The sequence below is a fragment of the Aristolochia californica genome, unplaced genomic scaffold, assembly GCF_029961685.1.
Source record: "Aristolochia californica isolate CCGP_79_NKW_82.1479 unplaced genomic scaffold, dmAriCali1.0.hap1 SCAF_7, whole genome shotgun sequence".
Taxonomy (NCBI): domain Eukaryota; kingdom Viridiplantae; phylum Streptophyta; class Magnoliopsida; order Piperales; family Aristolochiaceae; genus Aristolochia; species Aristolochia californica.
The window spans coordinates 36,968,599-36,984,207 of record NW_027182268.1 but is presented as its reverse complement, the minus strand read 5'-3'; the positions used below and the strand labels follow the sequence as shown (position 1 = coordinate 36,984,207).

At 37.6% G+C, this 15,609-nt stretch overlaps 3 protein-coding genes across 6 annotated transcripts; all 3 read right to left on the bottom strand.

The window, feature by feature from the left end:
- Positions 1–197: 197 nt before the first annotated feature.
- LOC137936543 (uncharacterized) lies at positions 198–2,450 on the bottom strand. Of its 2 annotated transcripts, none has more exons than XM_068781280.1 (6): positions 2,310–2,450; positions 1,884–2,033; positions 1,645–1,809; positions 1,409–1,531; positions 1,105–1,248; positions 198–830 (listed from the first exon to the last, which is right to left on the bottom strand). In XM_068781280.1, exons 2-6 carry the CDS (start codon positions 1,992–1,994, stop codon positions 381–383), a joined length of 993 nt encoding a protein of 330 aa, XP_068637381.1. In that variant the 5' UTR covers positions 1,995–2,033; positions 2,310–2,450; the 3' UTR covers positions 198–380. The 2 variants fall into 2 exon arrangements, with proteins under 2 accessions (XP_068637381.1, XP_068637382.1); XM_068781281.1 differs by having other exon boundaries at positions 1,645–1,743.
- A 751-nt stretch (positions 2,451–3,201) lies between these two features.
- Positions 3,202–8,752, bottom strand: LOC137936871 (monodehydroascorbate reductase 4, peroxisomal-like). 3 transcript variants are annotated; one of them, XM_068781810.1, is made up of 9 exons: positions 8,339–8,414; positions 7,294–7,317; positions 7,084–7,172; positions 6,365–6,416; positions 5,908–5,988; positions 5,602–5,720; positions 5,035–5,254; positions 4,426–4,544; positions 3,202–4,294 (listed from the first exon to the last, which is right to left on the bottom strand). In XM_068781810.1, exons 3-9 carry the CDS (start codon positions 7,084–7,086, stop codon positions 3,557–3,559), a joined length of 1,332 nt encoding a protein of 443 aa, XP_068637911.1. In that variant the 5' UTR covers positions 7,087–7,172; positions 7,294–7,317; positions 8,339–8,414; the 3' UTR covers positions 3,202–3,556. The 3 variants fall into 3 exon arrangements, with proteins under 3 accessions (XP_068637911.1, XP_068637912.1, XP_068637910.1); XM_068781811.1 differs by having other exon boundaries at positions 7,294–7,367; positions 8,339–8,352; XM_068781809.1 differs by lacking the exons at positions 7,084–7,172; positions 7,294–7,317 and adding an exon at positions 8,663–8,752 and having other exon boundaries at positions 8,339–8,507.
- Positions 8,753–12,723: 3,971 nt separating this feature from the next.
- Positions 12,724–14,451, bottom strand: LOC137937389 (high affinity nitrate transporter 2.5-like). The gene is made up of 3 exons (XM_068782452.1): positions 13,490–14,451; positions 13,178–13,399; positions 12,724–13,009 (listed from the first exon to the last, which is right to left on the bottom strand). The coding sequence occupies exons 1-3, from the start codon at positions 14,389–14,391 to the stop codon at positions 12,724–12,726; spliced, it is 1,410 nt and encodes a 469-aa protein (XP_068638553.1). The 5' UTR covers positions 14,392–14,451.
- Positions 14,452–15,609: the final 1,158 nt, after the last annotated feature.

Genomic DNA, 15,609 nt, shown 5'->3' with positions numbered 1-15,609 from the left:
TAATATAATGTCCTCATCAGTCCAAAAAAATAAAATAAAAACTAATGATAGAAGAAAACTGCTTACTCTGGGTGGAATTTTCCATGCCATAACGATGAATTCTAATACTTCAAGCAATTCAATAGATTTCTGTAGTTTCGTTTTTTGTTAGAAAAAATAGAAGTTACTGCAGTCAAGACATGATATAAGACATCTGATTTGCAAGTGGAAGAGTTCTTTGATGATATGAAGCTCATCTTTTGATAAATTCGTTAAATTGTACAAATGACAGGCATGATTTTGAACTGCTAAAGAGGCAGTTCTGCTACAACAGATCAGCAGCGTTCTAGTCATAAGCAAAGCCATCCTCGCAGCAGAAAAAAAAAAATTACTCTTGCCTTCTATTTGAGTTTCGAATGCCTCCTATGTTCTCTGTTACTTCTCCTTCTTCGCTGCCATCTGATCTTAATATCCTCAGAATTAAGTATAGCACTCTCTTGCATAGACCCATCGTGCTCACTTCTCTCTTCTGTAAAACTAGGTTTATGAACATATCCTCGAATTCTTGTGGCTTCAGCCAGCAGGTCAGTAATTAACATTTCAGTTGTTTTGGTTGTGATCCCCCTTAGATACCAGGAAATGGGTGGAGGTGGTAGAAGAGCTGGCTCAACCAACTGCTCTAAGTTCACCAATGTTCCCACTCTTCCTTTTCCTGCAGTATAAAAATCATAGTCGGCCAAAGATACGGGTTTGTGAGGATAACATGACTGCTCATCAACAAATAAAGGTTCTAGTCTCCAGCATCCTTCAAACCTTCTCATAAATCCGGCCTTGCCTTGCTTAAATTTCACCTGATAATGTGAAATGTGAAGAGAATTACATCAACAAATGTTGCTATGGCTCAGTGATTTCATGGGGGGTTTTCTAGTAGGAGATATCCAGTTCCACCTCTCTAGGCCTGAGGTTCCATGTGATTCCAGGTATAAAATCAACCAGAAAAAAAAAAAAAAAACCAACATTTTGAACAATGTAGAGATGAAAATATCTGAGCAATTTGATGCAACAAAAATGAACATTACTAACAGACAAACACACAAACACACACAAAAGAAACAGTAGCTTTACCGAATGATCAGCTCTATTCTGATCCACTAGAACATGAATTGATATTGTTCCTGAAAACCAAAGAAACCTCCATAGAGCTGCTTGCTCCACTTCTACAACCTGTCTTAACCCTTCATCCACCAAAACCCTTCGTGATATCACTTCCTAGAGGAAGTATCAGGTTTAGTAAACGTTCAAAAAGAAGGAAGATGATTTGAAGATAGCAAAATTTAAAATGAACTGAAGGATAACTTTGACTATCCCGAAAAATAAGAGGGATAATTGTCAGAAAAAACAGAGAGTAAATATGGGATAATTTGCTGACCTTAATGTTCTTGAAAACCCTTCTGTTATCTGCGTCTGTAACAATATTGTATATTGCATCTGGCGGTAATCCAACTTTGAATCTCACATTGAGGTTGCAAAGAGATCCCTTTGGTACAGTAACCTGTAAGATCACCATCAATTTTGCCATTTTTCTTCTTTTTTTGGAGAAAAATAGAGTAACATATGGAAGGATCATAGACTTTTTTACTTCATTATTTGTAAGAGGATCCATACTTTTATTTCCGGAGGTTGATCTATCCAGTAGGGATTATCATTCCAGCGCTGCAGCTGCTGCTCCAAGCTGACATCTAAAGTAGTGCTTGGACGTTTCTCCTTTGGCAGCAGAGAGATTTCAGGGTCAAATTTCCCAAAATTTGACACAGACTCCTTGAACTTTGACTGCAAAGATAATGGAAGATTTCTCATTCCATACCAGTAGATGATTTTATAGGGACAAAATAAAACAGAATTACTTTTAAACAGTTGTGGAATCTCTGAGGGATCTGCACTAAAAAATCAATAGCTGGGCGAAATGTTGCTGGATGCCCATGTCTTTGGTTGTCATGAAAATCTGAAGATTCCATGAGTTATAATCCTCAAGATGCTCTTAACTGGATTAAAATCTGCAAGCGTTAAACTCTTTCACATTAGAATTGAGTTCTCAACATAATTATCATTATTAATGGGAAAACAAACAAACAGTGTTAGCTGTGGAATGTGAATTTTGTACTCTAAAAGCAAACAGCCAAGAATAAATAGAAACAAAAAGGAAATTGAGGACATGTTCTATCAGGAGCTCCATTTTGAGAAATTCCAGCGTTTTCAGCTGCCGCTTGGACGACACCCCATCATAGCTAAATGTTCATCCAATTCGAGTATGTGGGAAGATCGATGCTTACCCTTCTTCTCATTTCACTCGTTTGGTAATCGCTTCTCGCATTGCATCGTCCTCTGAACTCCGAATCTGAAGCCGACTAGAGAAAGGAAAAATGACGCAGCGTCGTCAAGAATCAAAACTCGAGACCATTGGCTATGGCAGATTTCGGGGAGATAAACTGGGATTTGTATTTTAACAAGCTTTTTTTGGGTATTTGTCCAAGCAGATTACTCTCGCTATAAGTAAGAATGTAGAACTAAAAAAAATTGGAAAAAAATATCATGAAATCTTTTTGGCATTTGTGCATTTTGGAGACGAATGATTTTTCACTTGATTTCTCAATATTCTTTTTACTTATAAGAAATACTAAAAAAGAGTTTTTTAGTACTCAAAAATTAAATTAATAAGCGTGTTTCTTAATTATTCACCTCTTATTTTAATTTTTTTAATTATTAATAAAATTATTTTATTTCTAGTATAAACCCAATTGCTATAAATATATTTTTTAATTTTTTTATGATGACAAAAATGCAAAAAAGAACAGTTAAAATTTTTTTGTTTATAAAAATTAAGAAATTAATTAGTAAAAATTAAATTTATATTATTTTTATGCTCTTATAGTGGCAAAAACGATCCTTAGTATTTGAAGATCTCATTTTAAAATAAATAAATATTTCCATTTTCGTCTTTTAAATCTTTAGACAACTTGAGAAAAATCACTTTTCTTTAACAATGGAACCAAATTACACGAACAACATGGTTAGCTCTGCATTCCTTGCTCAATGCTGCACATTCAAAGGGCTCTTCCTCCTTGGGGCTCAAATAATGGAAGCCAAAGGAACTTCTCCTCAGGCCACTTTATAAATGGCCAAAAGATGAGGCTGCAAACATTGAGACTTTAAGGCTTATAAATCTTTAAAAATTGTTACAGGATATGAATTATTATCACCACTCGGGCACCACAGCATGTTCATATACAAAGAACAGTTTGAAATTTTGATACAATAATAGATATGAGAATGATGCAAGTAACATGTAAAAGAATTAAAGACAGTGAGAGGATGGATCCTACTAGCAGATCACTAGAGCCTGTCGCCCTCCGCTCACCACCTGCATCGCCGCCTCCGTTACCAATAAGCAAATGCAGCAATGGAAACAGAATTTTGATACAATAATAGATATAAGAATGAAGCAAGTTAGATGTAAAGAATCAAAGACTGTGAGAGGATGGATCCTACTAGCAGATCACTAGAGCCTATCACTGTCCTCTCACCACCTGCCTCGCCGCTTCCCATACCAATAAGCAAATGCAGCAATGGAAACAGCTACTACCACACCAGCAGTTACATTCCATGCATACACTGGCTTCTCTAAAGGGAGCTCAACACTGGAAGGAACTGGAACTGTTGTCACAGGTACAGGTGAAGGTTGCTTCACAACATTCTTCAAGGCAAATTCTAACCCCTGCTTTGCCAACTCATCAATGTCCTGCACTACTGGCCTAAGCCTCAACAATTTTGCTATAGCTTCATACTCTTCTTTGGTACCGCCCTCAAGAAATGACCCGACAATGTGACCTTTGTTGACCCAATAAGCCCCAAATGTCTTACCTGAGAAATCTCCAAAATGAACAGCTTCACCTACATTATCCCCATAAAACTGCCATGACAATGTGAAGACCCTTGAGTAGAAGAAAGGTAAATAGTCAAAATCACCCATTTTATTGGATTCCATTATTGCGGCCACTGCATGTCTGGCTGATTTCCTGGCTGAATCTACATGTTCCAGTCTTCTGATCTCATTAAAAAGCTTTACCGGGAAGGCTGCCACATCTCCCACAGCATAAACTGAGCTGTTGCTTGTTTGCAGCCGACCATTTACTTTGATTCCACCTTTTTCTAATGCCAACTGATCATCAAACAGACTAGTATTTGCACGGATGCCAATTCCTACTACAACCATGTCAGCAGGAAGCCGTGTCCCATCCCTAAGTATCACTGCAGCCACCTAAATTTGATAGAATAATACTTACTATAATGTGTCTTACAAATTTTTTAAAAGGGATTGCTTATTCTGGACCACGCCTTGAATCACTTGAATGTTCAAAATTCAGAATACACTGTATAGACAGGAATTACCTTTCCTTCAGAGTTAGTCTCAAATGATGACAAAACTGTCCCTTTAACAAACTTAACACCCTTTAATTTGTAATAATCCTCGTAGTACTGTGCGATTTTTGGTGTAAACAACCGAGCCACTGCAGAAATCAAAAGCAATATTCAAGAACAAATATGCCATAATTGAGAGGTAAAATAGTATATAAAAAAATGACACTAAGGCTCCTTAATCGGAACCACAGCAGATACTATTATATCCTAAAGGAAACACCTCCAGAAGACTAACATTCTGTTTTGGAGCAAAAAAGTTTGATACCAATTGAGATATCAATACGCTAAAACAAATGACAGGGAAGCAGCAAATTTTACAATAGCATCTGGCAAAAGATCATCTTCAGAGAGTTTTCTCCAAACTGGGGTTGGCTACATGGATCTTCCTCCTTTCTGCTGAATCATTTGTCAGTTCTGTTACTAAATGATAAGGAAACAGGATGTTTTAGTTGAACCCATGGTGCATTAAGATCTTAGAGGTCTAACCTACATACTAGATGCCACACAACTATTCTTGAAAGTGAGGAAGTAGAAAAATGGGGGGGAAAACAAACAATTAATCAATCAGCTGATACTTACTGCAATGTGCCTCAGGGAAAACCATGGTGACATTTATTTTATTTATAACCAATGAAGCTGCGCATTCCATGCCAATGTAGCCACCACCAATAACTACAGCATTCCCACTAACACAAGATTGCATCACATTAACGAGCCTAGTTGCATCAGCCAAATTCCGTAAATAACATACGTTTTCAGCTTCTGATCCTTTCACTCCAAATTCTTCCAGTTTTAAAGCCTACAATAATTAACATACTTTTAGATTGCAGCTGACAACATTCTACCAGAGTTTTGGTAGACCCAGCTAATAACCAATGAATTTAGTTCAAATTACTTTAGTTATGAAATGCCACAGTACTATACACATCCTAAGTCAAATGCAAATTGCACTGAAACTGTGTTGCTCGAACCAGGCTGGACCAGCTGGTGAACGGCAGGGAGGCAAGGGCTCCTCTCCACACTTAAGGGGCCCCAACCATATCTAATTTGAATACGTCCAATCAGAGTATCCATGAATAATAGTTCAAGCAAGTACCTCGTAAGATAACAACAAAGTTCTAACCATGGTTGTGTTAGATGTAATACCCGAGCACCTGTTGCCACAATAAGAATTTTATAGCTGATAGTCTCTCCAGTAGCAGTTAGCAACGTCTTCCGCCTCACATCAACAGACCTAACTCGTGTTCCAAGAACCAATTCAATTCCTAAAATGAAAAATCAATTTTTCAAAAAGTTACATACAGGAAAGAAGCAAAGAAGGAAAAATATTTTTAAAAAAGGCTTCAACCAGAAACTTAACAGTTCCATCACATCAAGTATGTTCCCATCATTCAGCATGAACGTATGAAGATAATGAAAAGGAAAGATGCAAATTAATAAAGAGCCGATTACCATGTTCTCGGTACCATTTTGGTGTCAATCTTTCATCATTAGCACCAACACAAGTATGGAAAGAAGGTAGGCGTGCAGGAGCTGCATATTGAGCCAAAATACAGTTTCAAACCAGTGCAGAGAGAAATGAAGATTATATGAGTTCAAGTTGCAATAGCTAAATGTATCTGAGTTTTAAGATGTAATAAGCCCAAAAAGGTACCACAAGCCACCCAAACAGTCTTTCAATCCTTAAAATATTTCTTAATTCTTCAAAAAAACAAATCTTGTTTGTCAAAAATAAAGCTCACCACAACAGGAGAAGCACATTTTTGTTTAAAGAGAAGCACAGTTTAGGGAGGTAAGAAAAGTGTAGACAGTTGAGTAATAAAAGAAAAATATAAGCTATTTAAAGAGTAATATGTGTAAGCAAATTCAAAGAACAAAAAGGCTTGTACTGCAGAAAATGAAACAGTACCCTCTGGAAGTAAGAATCCCTTGCTCAATGCTGGTCGTTCATAAGGCATAACCTAGGTAAACACAACAAAATACTTTTAGGCTCAAATCAAGGAAGCCATTAAAGGAACTTTTTCTAAATTAACCACATAACTTGTATATAAACTTGATGTTGAAATTCCATATTAACATATCTATTGTAGAACATCCACACCTGAAATTCCATTCCATTTTTATCACCTTTTCTTTAATTTTTTAGGAACCGACAGCAATATGCATTACTTCATAATAAGATGCTATACAGACGTATGACTCCTCTACTTGAGAGTGAAGACTTAAACTACTTGAATTTTTTATTTTTTCTGATCCATCAGTCAGGTAGGCTGGACAGGGGTTCTGGGAAATTCTTGGTAAATCAATCACACTTAGCATTGATTATATAGTTTATTAGAACCCAGGCCGGATACAAGGGCTCCCTAATTAATGTTTGAAATTCTTAGTATTACTAATCATATTTATCTGTCTACAAGGGCTTCCTAGTCTACAGATATTTATCTGTCTTTAGTCAAAAAAAAAAAAATATATATATATATATATATATACACATATTCATCTGTCCTCAGGTGAAGTTTTACTTTTTTGGAATGTTCTTCAAACCAGATGGTGTGTGCGTATTGAGAGGAGGCTGTGGTCAGAAGACTTTATTTACTCCAAAACATTGATATGGTTAAAACATCTCACCATTAAACAGAAGTATACATCTGACAACTGTACTTATTCCATCCTGCTACCTTTAGTCATATCAGCACAGAATCAGACCAATGATTCCACTGCACTAATGAAAACTAGTAAATACCACAAACTAATTAAGTGGACTTCTCTTGTCCTTATGAGATTTCTCAACATGTTTTGGTAAGAAACAACATAAGTTGAATTGCAAGTGAAATTTACCAGTGTGCCTCTACTTAGGATCACCTGTATTGGCACATGAGATGAACCTTATAAGAGTAAAGTCCATATGAAAACTAAAAAGACAAAAGTCAACATGATCAGGAAAGAGAATGATCATTTTCAGAAAATTGGAAAAAAGTATCGAATAAAGAGTCTATTATGTCGATGACTGAGAAGCAATGCACAAAACTTCAGATTTTTAAAAAGCATCAAATGATCATGAACTTAGTTGTCAGGGATTTCCCCATGTATTATAAAAATAAAAAAATTATAAAACATGAGGGCAGGCTTTAATTCTGTGATTGATACAGTTACAATATATTCCTAAAAAACAAATTATAGAACTGCCTTCTACCATGGAACAACTATCCAAGTCTTATAGCTGAGGGAACACAAGTTGAAAACCATGTCTCTGTGCCTGTTCTTTTTTTCAAAACTGAGCCAAGTATTCGCATGCTATAAACTTTATACTCATCAAATTGAAAAGATGAAGATTTGTCAAGAACATAAAATAATTTATACAACTATATGAAGATTTGAAACAGATCTCACTGTTCATGCATATTTTAAGATCACCAGTCTAAAGACATTTATATTAATGGCGCTTCTAGTCCTTGCAGCAATAGAGCTGACGAGGAATACTCAAATATCTATAAGTTGCCACAGAATCCAAAACAAGAACCCAACCGGGCCACTAAACTGAGAAGAGTGAAGTGAAAACTCGACCAAACATAATTTAGACACCAATGTTCACAGAACTACAAGCGGAGATTACATAAAATTCTCCAGTAAATAGGTTCGACAGGTAGTTCAGCGGTGAAAAATGTAAAATTAGACACTGAATGGAATAAAACAAATGAATCGAGAGGGTCTCGATTCAAAGAGCTGCAGGAAAATGAACCCATAATTTATCGTTTAGTTATCTATCTGAATAAACCAAATCACAAGCTATCAAGGGTAAAATAGATTTCAAGTCAATAGAAGACAAGCGATGAGATACCAATATCGACAGAAAAAGCATATAAAAGAAGATAGAGAACGCTACCGATTCTTCCGAGATTATACAAAGGTCTCCATGGGAAATTCCCTCTCTGGAAAACTCAAGAGCCGCATACCCAGCAGCCACGCCGCCTCCGAGAATCACATAAACAAAAGCTCTTCCCATCTCCGCCTTCGTCACTCCTCTCCAACTCCGAAAGATTGCGTCCTTTGTTCTAAACGAAATTTTGGCAGGTAAAAACCCATTACTCCCAGATATTGTTTTTTATTTCAGTATTTCGATTGGCGGAGCAAGTGGGCTTTTGTCAATGCTGACGCCAATCAAAACCTCGAAGAAACATTTCAAACGTCATCGTTCTGTGATTCTTACCTTTCAGCCCTCTGGATATGATTCCCTGATCTGACATATGCTTTTTTGTGGATTACAGATACCGCAACGGAAAGAATCGAACGAAAGAATTGCAGCAAATCTTGCCAAAGGAGAAGCTTATTGCTCAAAAACAATTTCTTTCTTTGTCTCACTCTTCCCTCGCTTTTTAGTTTTTACTTGCAATTGATCAAATATTTTCTGTATGACCAAAAATTAATAATAATAACTGCATTTCTGCTTTTCTTTTTGGGTGCTATGCCGTTTTTCAATTGATATGTGCACCTGCGATTATAGAAAAATCATAAAAAAATATCGAGATCATTAATTATGGTGTTTGTATTTATATTAAAATATATTTGATAAATAATAATAAATAAGATTCAAATAAGAGGTAAATGATCAATAACCATTTTACTTTTTTCGGTTTATTTTCACTATTTTTTATGATTGAAAACTTATTTTCTTATCGTTTGTAATATTTCTTAAAGACAATAAGAACCAAATAAAAAAGTAAAATTCAAGATTTCTTTGATTTTTTAAATAAAAATCAATCGTGATATCTTTAAAGGTAGCTATTTTCTCGAAAAAGTTCTAAAGCAAAGAAAAGTGTTCTTCAAGACCTTCGTCTTCTTTCTCCCTATATAGATTCATAAGAAAATATTATCTATTTTACACGTTTTTATACATTTTAATAGGCATATTGTGTATTGATTTAAAGACATTCATTTTGCATAGTCAAGATTTTGAAGTTTTTGCTTGTTTGATTCAATGTTAATTGTTCTATTGATCTAGAGTGCTTGAAAAAGTTTCACAACAAGATTCATAAATTTACAAAAAAAAAAACAAAAAATTGTACAATAAATTTTTAGTTCACATAATTCAACTTATTAGTATATTTGTAGCTCAATTGAACCTTAGAATTTTTAGGTCACGTAGTTTCATTTTCCAACCATCAATTTGGAAATAGCACATAGGGGTGTGTTGACGAGCAAGCATGGGAGTCTTACATGGCTCTTACAAAAAGAAGTCTCACAGAACAATAATTAATATGACATAATTTTACAAGATTCTCATGGAAGGATGTATCATAGAAGTGTTTCAGTTAAAATATTTTATAGTTATTTCAATTTTCTATTTATATTCAGTTGTTTAATTATGTTATGACTTATCTTTAAGTGTTAGACTTTGGGTGTAATTGGGATAAAGACACGTTAATTGTAATTGGATTCTAATTATTTTTTTATAATATATAAAGGTTTATAGGATTCAAATAAACAAATCAACGAAGTATTTCTCTAAATTTAACATGGTATTAGAGCGGGTTATGTGAGTTGACTCGGTCAACCCATAATGATAATATGATCATTTTTTTATTTATCATTTCTAGCAGTTTAGGTTCGTATTATATCTTTTTTTTTCCTAGGATATGTTATTTCCTTGGTTTTCACTCCTTCGTCTTGAATTTTTTGTATTTTAAATTGTATATTGACAGAAAGATATTTGAGTCTATTTTCCAACATAAATTTTTTTTTTAGCAATTGAAATGTTTTACAAAGAGAAATTGATATCTAGCAGCAAAGGTTAGACAATAAGAGATGTTTGAGCAACAACAATTTTTTTTTAACTTTTTAGATATTTTATGTCATCAAGAACAAGACTTTATGTTGAGAATATCAAAAGAAAAATTTATAAGTTTATTTTTTAACCTATCGAACCAATTCCCACTCAGAGCTTTCTAGGGAGAAAGATATCAAGACTATAAGAGTTAATGGTCATGTTGGCCAAAGAAGTAGTACTTAGTTTGGCTAGATTGTAGAGGCCGAAATTTATCAGATTCTTTCTCTCAAAATTAATATATTTCATGAAGAAAATATATACTTGAATGAAAGATATCGAAGTCAAATTTTAGGAGTAAATTTCATGTCATTACGATCTATATGTAAGAAGATATTCTCATTAGAGTCGACAAGGGTTATACTACAAAATAAAAAAAGTGGTCATAATAGATTCAATAATGAAGTTTTTTTTTATGTCAAATTGGTTATCAAATTAAAGATTTTTTAGTCCAATTTTTTTAGAAACAAATCTTTCATGATTTTGAGCTATATTTTAGGATATATAGATATCAAAAGTACCAAATTTAGTTTTGTCAAAAATCTCTCCTTTTTATATTTTCTCATTTCATCTCTCTATGCATTGACGTAAATTAAACTTCTTTTCTCCTAAAATTCTAGTTTCTTAGATAAATTTCTCTTCTAATCAGAGAGTTTTGTTCACATTTAATCACTCCATAATGTGCTCATTCAAGGTGTAAGATATCCTGCTTGGATGTTGTTTTCAATTTTATTTGCATTTTTGTTATTTAGCTATGTATATTCTATGTTGTCATCTCCAAAAATTATGCTCACGCCCAAAAAGTTTCTTTATGGTTATACTTGATCACACTAGTTTGTTAAGTTATTTTTACAGTTCTATCATCACAGTCTCCCTTTTTTTTCAAAAGAAAAATGTCACATTTTAGATTCGTTTGAAAAAATGAATGTTGCATAGTCACCTCTTTCCAGTTAAAATTGTTTCTCTAATACTTCAATTTCTAATCATTTGTTTTCATCACTTAGAGCAATGCCTAGACCCATAACCTAAAAAGTATAGGAGCGCGACCAACATCCAACTCGAGTCAAGTATTTTATTCTTCTACCTATCAGTGATTTGTGTTTGACCTACCTTAAAAATGAATAGTCTCTTAGTTGTTTTGATTGTTATCTACCAAATGTCACATAGGTTTAGGGTTTATGTTGGGTAAAGTTAGGTTAGATTGAGTAAAATTCTAAACCCCTATGATATATTTTCAATAAGATAATTTAGCCAATTCTTAAGGTCCTTCGATGCACAGTAAATATATATACATTTTTATATTTGTGTGTGTTTTAGAAGCATCCACCCATGCAAACCGAAATCAATTTTTATTAATAACAAGTAACTAACGAGCAGCTACACTTCACCCGTCCTCCGTTCCTCTTCCTGGGTTCCTCCCCTTTGGGAAAATGGTAGAGCACCAGGTTAATGCAACGCGCTAGCGAGTGCGAGATTGTTTGTGGTAAGCATGTTGAGCTGGGAGTTGATCTTGGCCAGAGGGGAGGCCAGGCCGGGCTCCTCAGTGAAAGCGTCGTCGCAGGTGGAGTAATCGGTGAGGACGGCGGAGAGGTTGATCTTGAGGTCGGCGAGGGCCCTGTCGCTGAGGTTCTTGAGCGACTTCTCGAGATTTCTTATGGCGTCGTCGTAGACTTGCTGGCAGACGTTGAAGTTGGCGCGTTCCATGGATTGCTTGCTCTTGTCCTTGGCCCTCATGATGGAGGCCATGCTCTTGGCCTGCTTGGTGGAGGCGAGCGTGACCAGGATGGAGGCCTTGGTTGCGCCAGCGGGGGTGATGGGCTCGGTTTTATAGATTTGCTTAGCGGCAGAGTAGCAGAGGTTCTGGTGGTCGGCCTTTTTGCATACGGTCGCCAGGTTGGCGAAGGCCGCGCTGGAGCCGGAGCAGAGAACCGCGGCAACGGCGAACGCCAGAGACAGGCGGAATGCAGTCGATACCATCTTCGTCATTCGCTTAAGTCCGGCGACGGGTGGATCAAACTGGACTTGGAAGGACGGAGACGAAGGTGGCTAGCTCTTGTTTCTCGCTCTGCCTTCCCAACCCGGAGGGAGACCCTCTTATGCAGAGCGCAAACCATGGATTCGCGTTGGTTTCGCCTCCATGGCTGAACAAAAACTACCACCCTCCTAATTTTGGTAAACACTCGAAACCGTTTTGATTGAGTTTCAGCCATTCTCTGCTAACTGCTTGCAGGTTTTTCTCTCTCTGTTCATGTTTAACCTTTATTTAATTTAGCAAATCCCAACTGCTAACCGCGCTTTTGCTTTTTCTTTTTCTTTTCCGTGGGGTTCACCCTTAAAATCAATTGAGCCGACCCAATCACATACACAATCAATTATTTCACAAAAAAATTCAAATACAACCAACCCAAAAACGAGATTTTGACACAAAAGAGGGTGCGAAGAAATTTTTACACAGAAGGTGAAGCTTCGGTTTCGAGTTTCTCATCTTCATCCCGGAGCAAGTAGTAATCCTCTTCAGCGGCCTTGAATTCTGTGGGTGGCTCACAAAGCATTCCTCCCCACTGTGGGAAATAAATGAAACTCACTGGTATGGTGCAGATAACAATCATAATACCCATAAGACTGATTCCCGTTTCTTTGGAGAATCTGGAGCCTGAGAAGAATAGCAGTTGGGTAATGACTCCACCAGTCGTCCCGCCACTTCCTGTCATTCCCGATATTACTCCTAAAGACCTGTGGGGTTACAAGAGAAAGGATCATAATCGGTCTTGGAATCCAAATTGGATTCCACTTCAATACTAAATTAACTCGAGACTCTGATGTAGTTGTAGCCATGATCAGGTTTAATGTCTAACAGTCAGAATAGAGAGAAAAAATTGCAGTAACAGAGATGGCTCTCACCTCTTGGAGACAAAAGGAACCACTCCGAAAGTTAATCCAGAAGCAGCTTGAACAAACACAGAGAACGCAACCATCACAATTATGGAGCTACCCAGCGAATTGGCTCGCCCTAGCAGTACGCAGAGCAAGCCTCCTATTGTCTGCACAGCCCACAAGCTCCAGAGTCTCCCCTTCATCCCGAATCTCCTCCCCATCAAATCAGAGATTACTCCCCCTGAAGGCCTGTTAATAAAATCAAAATCTCAGCTTTTCAGATTCTAGCTATGGAGTACATTTTTCCAATATTTTCTATTTCATTTGCGAAGCTTTTACCTGGAAACTAGATTGGCCAACCCGAAGCTCGCTGCTATGATCCCAGCAGTTTCAACATTGACGTTGAATCGATCGTAGAAGTACTCGGCTACGATGTTATCTATCGCCAATTCTACCCCGAAGCAAAACCCATAAGTCAAGGCTAAAATCCATCCCCGGTAATTCTTGATCCCGTGAGAGAGAACTTCCAGCACGTTGGGTTGTTTCTGGTTTGTCTCCCAGGTCTGGACTCTCCGGTAGTCGCCGTCGGGCAAGTCTTGGCCGAAGGCCAGCACTGCTAACGCAGAAACTGTTTGAAGAGTTGCAGGAACGAAGAATGCGATTCGCCATGCAGTGAAGGAGGCGACGTTGAAGCGGCAGATGAACGAGTAAATGATGGGCATGAGAAACTGGGTGAGTCCACCGCCCACACTCGCCCACCCTGCTGCAATCCCATTTGCTAATCCGACGACACTTGAGGAGAACATGGAGCTCATCCAGAACTGATTCGCGACGAAATTGGCGATGGACAACCCGACTAAGAATCGAAAGAGAATGAATCCAGAAGCAGAGGAGATGAAAGAGATTGAACATATTACGGGGACGGTTAGCAGGGCCACTGTTGCGGAGGAGAGGCGGGGCCCAAAGAGATCACAGGCTGCTCCCATAGCCAGGCGGGAGAATATCGCGCCGGACAAGGAGGCGACGCCGGCATTTCCGATGTCTTCATCGGTGAGGTTAAGATTGTCCCGGATGATGGGGGACAGGGGAGCGGTGGCAAATGTGGAGAAGAAGCAGGTGAAGAGAGAAATCCAGGCGAGGTGGAAAGCGCGCATATGCGGCTTTGCCACAGAGAAGAGTCTCAACTCCTTTGCCTTGTGATCGCCATCCACAGGGAGAGCGAAGTAAGTGAATTCTACCATTGTGAAGTAGATGAATCCGATCAAATCTGAACTACCTGACTTTAAAAAGAGTATTCTGGTATCAGGGTTTCTCTGGCTGCTTCTCTAAATCCTTGAATGCTCGGACAGGCAGAGCAGATTCTGGTGGGGTGAGATAGAAACCAGAAGTACAGATCTCTCACAAAAGATTGCAGCTTTCTTTGCCCAAAGATTGGAAGTTTCAGAGTATAGAAACTACTTTGAATTCTTTGGTTGAAGTGGTCCAAAAGAATTGGGGAGTCTTTAAACCTTCCGCAATGTTGGAAACAAACCGAAAGAAGCTGATTTGCTTATAAGAGCTCAGTATTGGTTATGGCCATTGCGTGAGTCAGCTAAACTCTCCTTTTGATTTTGTGGCTCATATGGCTTCTTGGCCTTGGCTGCTGAGGTAATCCAACTCCAGGCATTTTGGATTTATTCCAACAACCAGAGTTTGCTCCTCTATGTCTGGAAAGTCGAGACTAAGTAGGAGCTTCCTTAATTTTTCTGATTGATAATAAAACTATCAGACGGGTAGCTCAGATGATTTTTACAGCATAACTCTCCATTAGAATGGACCGTAGTGGAGCTTTGTTTTTCACCAGTTGAAGTTTGCAGTAAGCGGACAGCTGCCCTTTATGTCTTAAGAGGTTGATTCGTCTCCACCTGGCCATGCAATATAGAATCTTCAAGTCTGAGGCCAGCAGCGTTCCCACCCGGTGGTTGATTGAAGAAGACGCTTCAATAAAGGTTGATTTGATCCAAGCATTAAAAAACGGGAAAGTTGAAACGAGTCTCCACTTATAGACCCATGGATTAACTCTTAAGCATTCAAAGCAGCCAAGAACGCAAGAACGAGAAGGTCGATCATGGCTGATGAAGCACAGCAGGGGTGACAGACGAGTCTCCACGTCCTCTGTTGTTCCTCGTTTCTGAGAGAGAAAAAAACGAGTTTCTTCGTCTGCTGCTTTGCCCCTTGAGAAGCTTTTACAGGTGAATTCCTTTTCTTCTGGCCGACACCTGCCAACCAAATAAAAAGTTATATGGGGCCTTTGGTTACTTTTGAATTGCTAGAGGATTTACCAACTCATACAAGATTACAAATGGTTTTTTAAACGAAGGGAGGAAGTGTAAGGGTTTAGGGTCATATGGTTGAGGGTTTTATGCCTATTAAACCCTAAGCCTGAAGTCCCATAAAGGATGTGATTTATATATATGCTT